The sequence below is a fragment of the Ornithodoros turicata genome, chromosome 4, assembly GCF_037126465.1.
Source record: "Ornithodoros turicata isolate Travis chromosome 4, ASM3712646v1, whole genome shotgun sequence".
Lineage (NCBI taxonomy): Eukaryota > Metazoa > Arthropoda > Arachnida > Ixodida > Argasidae > Ornithodoros > Ornithodoros turicata.
The window spans coordinates 51,864,223-51,877,341 of NC_088204.1; the positions used below are offsets into that span (position 1 = coordinate 51,864,223).

At 45.5% G+C, this 13,119-nt stretch overlaps 2 protein-coding genes across 2 annotated transcripts; one reads left to right on the forward strand and one right to left on the reverse strand.

The window, feature by feature from the left end:
- Positions 1-835: 835 nt before the first annotated feature.
- Positions 836-3,274, reverse strand: LOC135392429 (uncharacterized). The gene has a single exon (XM_064623142.1). The coding sequence runs from the start codon at positions 3,272-3,274 to the stop codon at positions 836-838; it is 2,439 nt and encodes an 812-aa protein (XP_064479212.1).
- A 4,684-nt stretch (positions 3,275-7,958) lies between these two features.
- On the forward strand, positions 7,959-11,683 carry LOC135393165 (uncharacterized). Its single transcript, XM_064623680.1, has 7 exons — positions 7,959-8,124; positions 8,741-8,911; positions 9,240-9,330; positions 9,927-10,079; positions 10,192-10,434; positions 10,491-10,656; positions 11,376-11,683. Exons 1-7 carry the CDS (start codon positions 8,003-8,005, stop codon positions 11,390-11,392), a joined length of 963 nt encoding a protein of 320 aa, XP_064479750.1. The 5' UTR covers positions 7,959-8,002; the 3' UTR covers positions 11,393-11,683.
- The last annotated feature ends 1,436 nt before the right edge of the window (positions 11,684-13,119 follow it).

Genomic DNA, 13,119 nt, shown 5'->3' on the forward strand with positions numbered 1-13,119 from the left:
AGAACGGATTGGGGAATTTCAATGTAAGACATATGCCAACCATTTGCAGTATGTTTTGCACTGCGGTCAGGGATGACAAATTGACGGAAACAAATACTGCTTGAGGGGACTTTGGCAAAAGGAAAAAGAACGGATTGGGGAATTTCAATGTAAGACATATGCCAACCATTTGCAGTATGTTTTGCACTGCGGTCAGGGATGACAAATTGACGGAAACAAATACTGCTTGAGGGGACTTTGGCAAAAGGAAAAAAGAACGGATTGGGGAATTTCAATGTAAGACATATGCCAACCATTTGCAGTATGTTTTGCACTGCGGTCAGGGATGACAAATTGACGGAAACAAATACTGCTTGAGGGGACTTCGGCAAAAGGAAAAAAGAACGGATTGGGGAATTTCAATGTAAGACATATGCCAACCATTTGCAGTATGTTTTGCACTGCGGTCAGGGATGACAAATTGACGGGAACAAATACTGCTTGAGGGGACTTTGGCAAAAGGAAAAAAGAACGGATTGGGGAATTTCAATGTAAGACATATGTCAACCATTTGCAGTATGTTTGGCACTGCAGTCAGGGACGACAAATTGATGGAAATAAATACTGCTTGAGGGGACTTTGGCAAAAGGAAAAAAGAACGGATTGGGGTATTTCAATGTAAGACATATGCCAACCATTTGCAGTATGTTTGGCACTGCGGTCAGGGACGACAAATTGATGGAAATAAATACTGCTTGAGGGGACTTTGGCAAAAGGAAAAAAGAACGGATTGGGGAATTTCAATGTAAGACATATGCGAACCATTTGCAGTATGTTTGGCACTGCGGTCAACTGATTAGAGTTCAAATAACTCAAAATGTGGCACTATTTCATGATGGTTCTTATAACGGTAGAGGTCCAGTGGTCGAGGGTTGTGTTCGTCTCCTGGAGATATTTGCACACATGAGTCTGTGAACACAACTTGATATGCTTGCCTGTGACGCATGAAACCACATGTATACAGAGCATGAAGAAAGATCAAAAGGGAGCCTCTGAAGATGACCAACTTGAGTATTTGACCGAAGGCCGGAGCCTCATCTTCCCAACCCATGCACAGAACATCCCCTTCGGTGTAGGTGGATGAATGAACGGTGGCCATCCTTGCTTCGGAAATTCTCTCACCAGGCAGTGGTCGCAAAACAAAGCTGTCCCTGACTAGAACTGGCAAGTCCTCCCACTGTACATCTTTCACAACAGGGACCTCAAGGTCGTGAGTTATGGCCGAGCAGATGGAATTGTAGCATTGTCCTAGCTGCACCCTCATGGCCACAGTCTTTGCAATGTTCAGGAAGCTTCTTGCTCGTACTGCGATCGTTTTTAGTGTGGCATGCTTTGCCTCGAACCTCATGGACGAGAAGTTGCGGGGTGGCCCGTAAAGTGAGATATACCGAGGGTAATGAATGAGGTAGTGCAACTTTGGTGTCACCTTGACTTCTGGGTACCTCTGAACAAATGCCTCAAGGAATGAAGCAATCTGCACCTCAAGCCACTCCACACAGTCAGAGGGTATCCTGTCGGACAGAAGGACGTTCACGATTTCACGATACTGGAGATAAACATTCCAGTCTGGATTCCCTTCTGGGATGTTATCACCAAACAGCTGTGGAAGAAGGCGGAACAGACATAACTTCTGGCTTGCTGTTCCCCTGATGTTTTGCATTTTGCCCGCATTCGTGAGGGCTAGTGGAAACGGCTTGTTCTTCATGTCATGACGCTTGTACTGGAACTTCTCTGCCACAGTGAAGTGCTCTCTTTGGAGTACCCTTGAGGATAACAGTGTGTTCAACACAGATTTGAGGACAGTGTTTATGCCTCCTTCCAAAACGTCATGCATCAGATCGGGGAGTAATTGACACGTGACGTCAAATCCATTGAGTGCAAGAAGACAGGATGGTTCTTTCACACCATACAACCTTGCATTATCCGGGCTTAGCTGAACAGCAGCTACGTGACTGTTATGTGCTTCTGCGGTTCTCAATGTGCACTTACTCTCATCTGTCAGTGACTGAAGATTCGTGCTGCTTGCAAGGCAGTGACGGCACACACGACCAGCAGTGAAGCTACAACTGAAGCCGCCAAGCCTGTTCAGGGACAGGTTGTCGCCACTAAATCCGACAACACATGCCTTCATGTAGACTGTCGACCCATTCAACACAACATCAAGCCCATTAGACTGCAAGGAGTTCAGGTCAGCAATAAGTGGCTCCATTATTCTGTTAAGGCCGTATTGTTTCAGAAGTGTGTACTTGACGATGAGAACAAGATGAATTGACTCTAGTGTTGATCTGTACCTAGGGTGCAAGTTGAGCAGGTTCACATAGACAACAAGGAGCTTGTGCACACCACGGGCAGCACCAATCGGGTTTGTCACCTCCAACTCGTCAGTGTACAACAGCAAGAGTAGCGTTCCAACGACGCCTTCCTCAATCACCGCACGAGATCTCGCAAAGTCTCCATCACAGACATCAGTCAGGGTGTTGGCATCGAAGCTGTCGTTGTTGCGCCCTTGCAGTGTTGAGAGAACATGCTCACCAAGGTCTGCTGAAACCAAGTTCCTCAGCATGTCCTGAACTGGCACGTAGTAGAACACATGTCTTCCTGACCGTGCATTGATGCTGTCATCCAAGTTGATTTCTTTCGGCTGCACAAAAGGGAAATGTTCCTTCACATAGTTGAGCCGGGCATGCTCTGACCTCGTTACCTCCCAAATCATGTCCATCACATCTCCTGAAAGCACTGACAACATGTCATCATCTGAGTTTGCCACTACTCTACCACTTGAAAGAAGCATTGCAAAGTATGTTTTGCAGGCTTCCAAAAGCAACTCAAGCAGCACTTTCATGTCCTTAAAAATGCTTTCGCAAACAGACTGTGGAAGCAAGTGGCTTTCAGTAACCTTCAAGCTGAGCAGCACAAGATGCCTCTTCATTCTGTTCAGCATACTGCTCATGTATGCAATTGGGTCATTCGATTCGTGGTACGCTTCACTCGGTGGCGTGGATTCCGCACCAACATCAGTAGGCGGCGAGCTCGCTGCGTTTGCCGTGTTATCCTCGCTGCTATTTTCTGTTCTTGATTGTGCAGATCGTCTCACTCGTGGTACAACGTCTCGATGCTTCCTCTGTACGTGCTTCCTGAAGGCCTCGTACTTTCTGAAGGTATTGTTGCAGCCGTTGAGGCCGCATGTTACACTGAAGCCGATTTCATGGGAGTGTTCCAGTCCGATGTGGTTCATGACCGATAAGAAAGCGGGCGAGAAGTACGTGCAGCGGGAGCAAGTGTACACCCTTGCCGTGGCACTTGAAGATGTATTCGTTGCAACGTTCGCCATCAGTAAATAATTTGTCACGAGCACCGGTAGCCAAGTTTACGGATACGGCGGACACATGTTGGAGTACCGAGTTGTACAAACAATAGTAACAGTACATCATCGATACATAGAGAGGACGTCCATGATCGAGACTGTTGCACTGTTTTCAAAAGCGACAACGAACGTTTTACGTGGAAAACATATGGGTCGTTAGCGTTCGAAGCGATCAGATGGGGATCACATGGTACGTGGTGGCAAACGTGACCCGAAGTATTGCTTATCCGTTTGTCCTGCGTGACCGGATCGACGCAACGAACGGGCGGCCGTTGATGACAGTGGCATTTGGACCTGCTGGAACCGAATTCGCAACGCAGGGACGATGCCTTTGTCTCGTGACTGTACGAATTCGTGACTGTACTAATTGATTAACTAAGCTAGAAATCAGCTGTCACAACTGTATTGTTTAAACCAGTGGTTTATCTAGAAAGTCGTGGCTGGGGGGGTTTTCACGAGAAAGCGGGAGAGGGGGGGGGGGGGGGTCACTGCTTATACATACGTGCTTCAAGGCGAAAAAAAATGGGGGTTTTGGCAAAACTTTGTGGGGTTGTTATGGGGGTCTGGATAAATCACTGGTGTAAACCGTCAGTTACGCGTTTGTATGGCGTCGAGATAGCATGCTTGGTTTCTGATCTCTCATTGTTACAGCTGCGTGTTCAAGTCCTGCAGGTTTTTGTTTTTACTTACTTTATTAATTATAGTATTATTGGCCATTATTCGTATAATATAATTGGATGTCGATGACCGAGGAGTGCAATCAATTCAGCTACCGAACTCCTATAGCACCCCTCTTTTTTTCTGCTCCTTTTTTAAATTTTCGGCAGACCGGTGGTTCAGGCAGGGTGCGGCAGCTTTTCCCATGCCGGTATTACCGCTCATCGTTGACCTGTCAGAGCTAGAGGGAAGGTCATGAAAGCATTGTGTTACCCTAATCGCGTAACGACGTAAGAAGTCTGAAATATTTCAGATATTTCCGACGACAATGGAGGCCAGAGATACCATAAGTCTTTTTTTTTTTTTTACATTACGATCAGCATGTAAATTAAATGAGAGGGGGAATGGACTTTGACTGAGGAAAACTACGCTTTTACGTGACTGTTTGACTTATCACGGAGAGTTACCACAACCAGATCCCAACGAATTTGTGGGTCAATCATGGATTTTCATTCAATTAATTTCGCATTACTAATTTCGTATTGCAATTCGGTACAACAGGAATGCAAAGGGCTGCTGTGGGCTGCTGTATACAGCTTCGCCAGGACTTCCCACAATTAGGGCAGTGATAGCAAAAGAAAACAAGCGTGAATAATTGTAAGAATGAAATAATAGCCGGCTCACAATATCCAAGGAGTGATAGAGATACACAGGGTTGACATAGATAAAGTTCCGGGTTCATAACTGTAATAAATTGAGTATAAATGGCTGCTTCGAGCTGAATTATGGTTCAGAGTACGTATTTGTCTCCAAAATTTCATCTGACGGTCACGAATTCCCCCTAGTTATTCGCGTACAAATCGTGAAAACTGAAAAGCCGCATCTCGCTTAACATTTCCAATGGCCATACCAGCGTCCGGAGCCCTATCCACCACCTGGCGAGAAGCGAGACGGGTTAAACAGATGCGTTGACACTTGAAAAGAGTTTATTGAGTGCTAAAACACACATCTTGGTTTCTGAATCGACTCGAAGGCAGCGGTCGACATTTTGCTGCCTGGCAGATGTGGCTTCAAAAACGCGGGAGCCAGAAAAAAAAGTCCCCGGAGAAAACGTCCCCGGAAAGAATGTCCCCGGAAAAAATGTCCCCTGTGGAAAGGCTACCGGGAGCTCCCGAAAGAAACGAAATAAGGGTGTTGAGGTTAGGATCGCATGGTATTTAGACAGCAGCTTTTTGCAGCACGTTTACTGACCATCCTGACATTGTTAATGCTTATTCTGTGCTGTGAAATGAGGGTCAACGTATTTCCAAGCAATAAGCTGAAGGTCCCCGAAAGGGGTGTCCCCTGTGGAGAGGCTACCCGGAGTTTCCCCAAAAAACAAAATCGGGGTGTTGAGCAAGTGCAGAAAGTTGGGCTCGTTGATGGGATAGCATACTGCAATATTTGTGGACATAAGGTACAGACAGCACTCCCTAACCTAGGAAGACGTCGATACATTGCAAGCTTGTCTCTGTTTCACAGGTTCATTCATACCATTCCGTCCTGCATTTCCCCTATTACTCGTTCTTCCACAACTTTCCCCGCTTCGACCATTTGTACAAGGTAACTCATTTCGCCTGCCACACTGACATCTTTGCTAAATCATTTATTTGTAAGACTACTATTAACTGGAATGATCTTCCCCTGAATATTGCGGAGCTCAATGATCACACCACGTTTCATAGGAAGATATCATCTACCATTTAACCATTCACAAGTAATCGGTTGGTTGCTTTCTTTTCGCACCCTTATTTGTCAAGTGCATTTATTATACCTAATGTTTTTGCTTATGCTTGTTATGTTCATATCTGTACAACCCCACTCCCCCATGCAATGCTCGCAAGAGCCTTTGGGATATTGTAAATAAATAAATAAATAAATAAATAAACAGGCGTCAGAACAGAACGTGCGACTGAACAGAACGGGGTGTTGAGGATACGATCGCATGGTATTTAGGCCACATTTTGTTGCCATACATTTATTGATCGCCCTGTCATTGCTGATGCTTATTCTGTGCTGACAAGTAAGGGCCAACGTGTTCCAAGGAGTAAGTTGAAGGTAAGCCTGTTCACAATTACCGTCTAAGGATTCGTTTGCTGTCGCATTTACATGGTGATGCTCACACAAGTCTGTTTTAATTTATCTATAGAAGCAATAGGAATACCGCAAAAAAGCTTGTAAAGCTATCAAAAATGGTTAATCGAAAAATTAATTAATGGGTTTTATCGCTTCTAAAGTGTGTAAAGCTGACGACAATGAACCTGCAAATGCGGCTTCGGAATCTTTGTATGCAGTACACACCGGGAGAGAAGAGCCCATTAGCAATTACTTCGCGGCATTGAACGGACGATACGGTTTTAGCGTCAGCCGAACACATGTGGATCAGGAAGTACATGAGTAAATATAGAATTGCAGAAGAAAATAAAGAAATATAATGTGCGGCATTTCCTTCTACTAACCTCACCGTTGTTTCGTGCCTATTGAGAATAATGTCCTTTATTAACTCTCGTAACTTACTCTATTCCACCCACAGTTGTAGGTATGTAGTTGAATTTCAAATACCTTCTTTGGTATGATCAAAAAGTCGGTGCATTGTTTTGCGCTATAATCTTAACTGAGGGGCTGGGAACGCTGACATTTTTTTTTGCGGACATTTTTCTCGGGGACGTTTTTTCTGGGGACATTCTTTATACCACGTTAGCTTGTGCAGCGGATCAAAAAGTCTTCAGAAGGAGCTTGGATTGCTCAAATATAATAATATCTAATCTAATAATATTATAATAAATAATCATATATGGCAGGTTCGTGAAGGTATCGTGTCGTCGTTCTTGCGTCCCTGCCTCGGGATGCCTTTCTCAGTATGGCAGGCTGTAGGTTGACTAAGCGGCAGTAATGTTCCTTATCTTCATCTCTCTAACTGTAGAAGCTAGAAGGTGAGGTTAAGAAACACAGAGGCGATCCCCCTTTTTTTGTGAGCATGTTCTTCTGCTTCTTCCTGGCTTTTCATTAGTGACAGTTTCCTTTGGGGCCACATATCGAAAAGGTGACTCCTGCTCCACATTTTGTGCGCCTTTCACAAGCGTTCGTGCATTCCTTTCTCGGCCAACAACCTCTAGTCCAAGGCTGGGCCACGTGGTCACTCCTTTCATGGGTTCTAGGAGTTTCGCTGAGTCATGTCGGCCACTGCATTTCGTGGAAGCATTCCATTATGCTGCGACTCATAAAAGGCTCCAATCATGCCCTGTTGGTGTTAGACCGACTCCCTACGCGACACCGTCCGGTCATGGCCACGTCACGCTGCCTTGCGATATTTCGTGACAAGAAAAGAATAATCAACGTTGCTGGGGAGAAGAAGAGAATGGACGTTTTGGCAGCGTTGCTGGCCACGGATTTATGCGACATCGTTGATGAAAACCTACAGCTGCAGGTAAGCATGACCAAATCTTTGGCATAGAAGTCTTTTATACAGATAAAATGTGTTGTGTCGTCTGTTTTTTGTCTTTTTCCCAGTCTCGGGTTTTCGTCATTAGTCTTTTATGTTTATTATATGTGCTTATGTGAAATATTCTAGCTCTACGACAGAGGTTTTGATGAATTTTTGGACTTTGAGGACAGTACAACGGTGACGGACAACGACAAGATTAGGCTTGTCTCGGAGAAACCAGCTGCGCCATTGCAAATCGAGCCAACTGGCAGGGAAGCAGCAGCAGCACCTGTCACTACCGTTTCGTAAGTAGCGAAATCTTTATCTGGCATTGAAATGTGCACGAGGGATCACAAAGATTAGAACGGAGCTAACGCTGGTGGAACAGCGCGTTATCGAAAGTGGTCTAGGAACATTGGGCCGTCTTTGTGCAGAGCCAGGCATAGCTGAGCCACGGTGGACGCGCGTCACATTCTTGCATGGTGTACATGTGTGCGTTTACCCCCCGTGTTGCCTGTGAAATGTGTATGCATATTGTGTTATTTTGCGCTGGAACTAGGTTCTTTAGGACAGTTTCATCGGCTGGTAGGGACAGCAACAGGTATTCTTTTTGTTGTTACGCTTGCCCCACGTGGTGATGCCCAGCTCAACATGGCCGTTTCATGCTAGCGAGTGCAAGTTTGCGCGTACTTCTCTCAGTTTGTTGGAAACGTTGAGGTCGAGCAAAAAAAAAACAAAAAAAAAAACCGCCGTGCACATTCACTGCGCACCTTGTCCAGGCCGCGCCGAGTTCAGCATTACCAAGTGGGAACAAGGCATAGTCCAGTCACCTTGTTACCACCTGGTTACACGGACGTGCGTGCAGTCAGCACACTTTGCTGTGCGTTCATGTGCCACATGCCGCCAGCAGACTAGTTTTTGTGGTATCTGTGCATAGATTGTGCTAGGGTAAATGCAGTTCTGTTATTTGTGTGTGGCCTACGCTTCTTGTAGCCCCCGACTAATCATTAATTTGGTTTAGACCAGCTGCGCAATGAATTGCATGGTGGCTAGTGCAGTGAAACAACTGAATGAAATGCTGTCCTGTCAGCACCTGGTATAATTCAGAAATTAGATTGCTTTGGGTGTTGTAAAGGTGTTGTTTCCCGATTCACTGCCTCAGTTACGACCAATGAAGTGTAATATTTAACCTGGAATCGCACCTATATCCCTTACAGGTGCAGTACGGAGGCAGCAGCACGTGCAACTGTCCCTGGCGAGTACACATTCCCAACGCCACCGCTGGACCTGCAGGAGCAGCTCAAAGGTCTGCGGGCTGGTGACTTAACTGACCAACTAAGGGCCAAAATTGTGAGATGGTTGCACATGGACATCTGTCGTTACAGCCTGTAGGTTTCCTATCTCCATCAGTCTTAGGATATTTAAGAGCACATACCGGCTCTCCATTGTCTGTACATTCTCGAGCGTTTTGGACCGGTTGGGAAAAGGCTAGAGCCAGTTTTGAAGTTCTGTTTCCATAGGTTCACGTAACGTCCTCTTTCCAATGCAACTTGGTGCAGTAAAATCCAAGATATCATTGACGATAACATCGACCAAAACACCCCATGGAGAATGTACAGGGGGGGGGGAGGGGTGCTGGTATGTGCTCTTGAAGTCACTGAGATAACTTACTGAACAGTGAAATTTTAGCTGCACACAACTATACTGTTGTTGTAGGTATCCAGGAAGGAGAAATCTCTATCATGAAGCGGCACGCCTTTTGGTTTTCTTCTACCCAGCTCTGCGAGACATCAACGGACCAGGCTTTGTAAGTGTCATTTATTCCAAGGGAGTCCGGGAATCTACTCAACATTAGTGGTCAATGGCAGAGAATAGACCCCAGGGGAACGTAGCTTTCACATAGCAATGACATCTGGCTGACAAAACCGAAACCTTCCACGCAAGGCCTCATGAGTGACTATACTTCCCTCTGCAAATTAATGAGAGCTGTAGTTAGTTAATTGGTTCGTAGCATCCCCTCTTCCATGCTACTGGCAGTCGACGGACATTCCTATGCTGTCAATACACAGCATTCTGCTCATCAACACAGCAGGTTTCGGTCGCTATTTTAGCACTGTAATTAACTGTCTCACTGAGTGGAACATAGATGTTTTTCTGTTTTCACTTTCTTTTGCTTTATTGGTGGTCTGCAGAGGCCAGCATGATAGATCACCATTAAACTAGCTAAGCAAGGTTGGTTGTTTTCAAGCAGTTGCCATCGTTTTGTGTGATGCTCCTGTATCTTGTCTTTAGTATGCGACCTTATTAGTGCTGCATTGCAGTTCAGCATAGGTGCTGCTGGGCTTTTGGCATTGCTAGTTGATACTGTTTCGTTCATGCCTTTCGGATTGTTCACTTTCACAGAACTCCTGGTGGCGCCAACTCAAGAATAGGACGAAAAACCAGCGAAAATCGTTGACAGAGATCCAGGCAGTACAGGCAACACGTGCAAAATATGGAAAACGGAAACGACAGGAACAGAGCCCTTCCCCTTCAAGGGGTTGTGTACGCCAAACGGTATGTCTGTACGCCACGAAATCTGTCTGTCTGAGTGCTTCCCTGGAAACCAGTCTTGAATGACTGTGGTGTTATCTACAAATTTCATTTTTCTTGTTCTGCTATTTTGCAGGTGGCAGGTCACCTCGAGGGCCAGTCAGAGGATGGTGAAACGGTATCGGCACACCGGCTGTTCATGGTCAGGGAAATGAAAAGGAACGCTGAGGACAGGCACCTGGACCGGGTTACGGATGCCATGGCTAGGACGCATGCCGTGAGGAGGCGACTGATTGAACAGGAGGACGGTGAGGCACCACAGTGCTTGACAGTAGCAGAGATACTCGCAGAGTACCCGGCACTTGCACTGGAACATGAGGTAAGCTATGCCTAGTTGGTCAGTTCCATGTCCCTCAGCATGCCACCTTTTTTCAGATATACAACGAATTTCATCGCCTCACGAGGTGCCATGTGGAAACTGGATTGAATACCTTTGTGGAGAGGTATGGAAAGGCTGTTATTGATGTAGCATCACGCCGCAAGTATGCGCTGAAGTGCTTGGCAGGTTTCCCACCACACTTGAGGAGTGCAGTTGACGAGGGTAAGGACATATTATTTGTAGGACATATTAAGCGCATTCTTTTCACTTGCACTGGACTGCACTACCTTGGACTCCACGCAAGACGAGTTTTCGGGAGCTGCACTTTCCAGCTGAAAGGAACTTTATTAGTAATGCCTTTCTTTTCAACAGTAAAGTGCAGCACGCAAATAACCCAGTTCAGATCTGGTGCAGAAGGTGCAAGCGAAAAGAATGCACCTATTATAAGGACATATTGTTATTTGTGTACAATAAGGACATATTATTGTTTGAGTTCTGCTGGAACAGTGGAGATTAACTCTGCCATGCATTCCAGCTTGCACAGCTGGCGCTGTGTGGACCGTGCTGTCAGTGCTACTCAAGGACACACCAGGCGACATTGTCCATATGATGAGTGGATAGTGTTTCTGGTGCTTGACACTTGTACAGTTATGTCAGCTTGGCTTATTCACGTGTCAGCATAATTTATTGTAATGTTCCCTTACTGCAACCATATTATTTAGCAATGCACACATGATCAGCCCCTGTTGTAATGCCAAATTACCTCCTGAGAAGCCAGAGAGCTTGACGTTGTGAACACGAAGTCAGATTCCTGGCATTTTCTTAGTACAGCTGTTTTTTTTTTGTGTCCGCTGTGATTCCTTCTTATCTTGGTCTAACTATGTCACTCTCTTCATGTTTGCCAGATTTTCTGCTGCCTTTAAATGCGTGTCTCATTCCAGGACCATTTGGCCTGTGACCCAGCACACCCATGCATCGAAGTATCTGGGGCACCGTGGGCACCGTCTTCAATCAGAGTGCAGTTGGAGAGCTTTTCACTGGTCGCTGCTAACCTGACCACTGCAATGGCACTTGTGGTATCATTGTACTGGGTGTACAATATTCATTACTCCAAAAGGTCGAAGAAGGTCTTCACGTTCCTTGAGAGCATCTTGGGGCTTCCTCAGGCCCCTGGAGTCTCAATTCTTGTAACAAAACTTCAGAATGAGATTGGTTTTCAAGCAGAGCAATAAATGTTTTGTTCTGTTCATATGTTACTTGCCTGTGCCCTCCTAATTTATGTAGATTTAGTTCCTCTGTGCCCAAAATATGTTGCCCACTTACGGATGTCATTGTTACTCTCCTTGCGGGGGTTGCATGAAAACCCACGTGGGGCATGGTTGCGACTCTTCGTCATGGATCTGAGGATACTCCACTGCAGGCAGTAGCATTCACTCTGAGAAGATGGGTAGAATTTGCTCCCTTGGGGGGTGGTTATGGTTACTCCATTCTAAGGGATTTGTGAAACTCTCTTGCATGATGTTATACTTACTCCTCTTGCTGGGATAGCATTAGCTCCACCTGTAGGCATGACATTCACTCCCAACTGCTGTGCTGAATGCAACTCTATCTGATGGAATTATAACAACACTCTCATTGGTTGTGTTGTGTACACCTAGCATGGTATTGGCCGTACTCCATTTAGTGGACGTTAGAGGGGGTGATCAGTATGCCATGTAATGGGGCTGACTCGACCCCCCTCTGTGGTGTTAAGGCTACATCGACGCCTGGAGTGATGGCTACACCTTCTGCATGGAGTAAAGCCATACTCCCTTTCAATGGTGTAAGTTTTACTCCAAAAGGGAGTGTAAGTAGGGACAAGCGGCTTACTCCCCTAAAGGAGTTATGGTGCTACCTTTTTTTTTTACAGTGTACAAGACAGCGCTAGAGTCCCTCCTTCCCTAACTTGACTTGCGGGAGTCGGTTTATGGTACCAAGACCATTGTTTGGATTCCCCTACTCCCTGCGGGCGTAACCTTAACGAAAGTGTGCGGGAACTCAGCTTCCCTCTCTCACTTCGTTTCCACTAGTTGGTGGCGCGAATGAAAAAGACATGTTTCCGTGATGTATATTTGCGCTCCATGGTTACAAAAAATGTTTGCCTAAATTAATTACTGCTTTCGACTTTGCTTCAGATGATCACTCGATTGATATTTTGTGAGTTGAGAATAGTGTATGCATAATAGTTGTGTCAGATATGAAATACATTAAAATGCATCGTTTCTCATTTGGTATTGTTTGCACCGATAATATTTTCTCGTTTGCTTAGATAAAGTTTCTCTAAAATCAGTTTGCACTGACATAAACGTCTATTCTTAGATTTTTTGCGTGCTATTGTTTTTGATAGAATTCTTATTGTATCCTTGAGAGTCGAATAATTCCAATGTCTATTTGCAATCAATAAAAAAATTTCGCCTCTGTACACTGGTCCTAAGAATATTTCCTTTCGGAGGAAAGAATGTGAAAAATAGAGAGGGTTTCCCCACTTCATAGATTGACAACAGATTCTTTGCTTTGGCCTGTATAGATGGAGAGAGTGACCCCACCGGGCTGCATAGAGGGAGAGAGTGACCCCTTTTGGCTCCAGTGTGGTTGTACTATGGAAAGCTTAGCTGTGGTGCGTGTTTGGATACCTCTGCCAAGGTA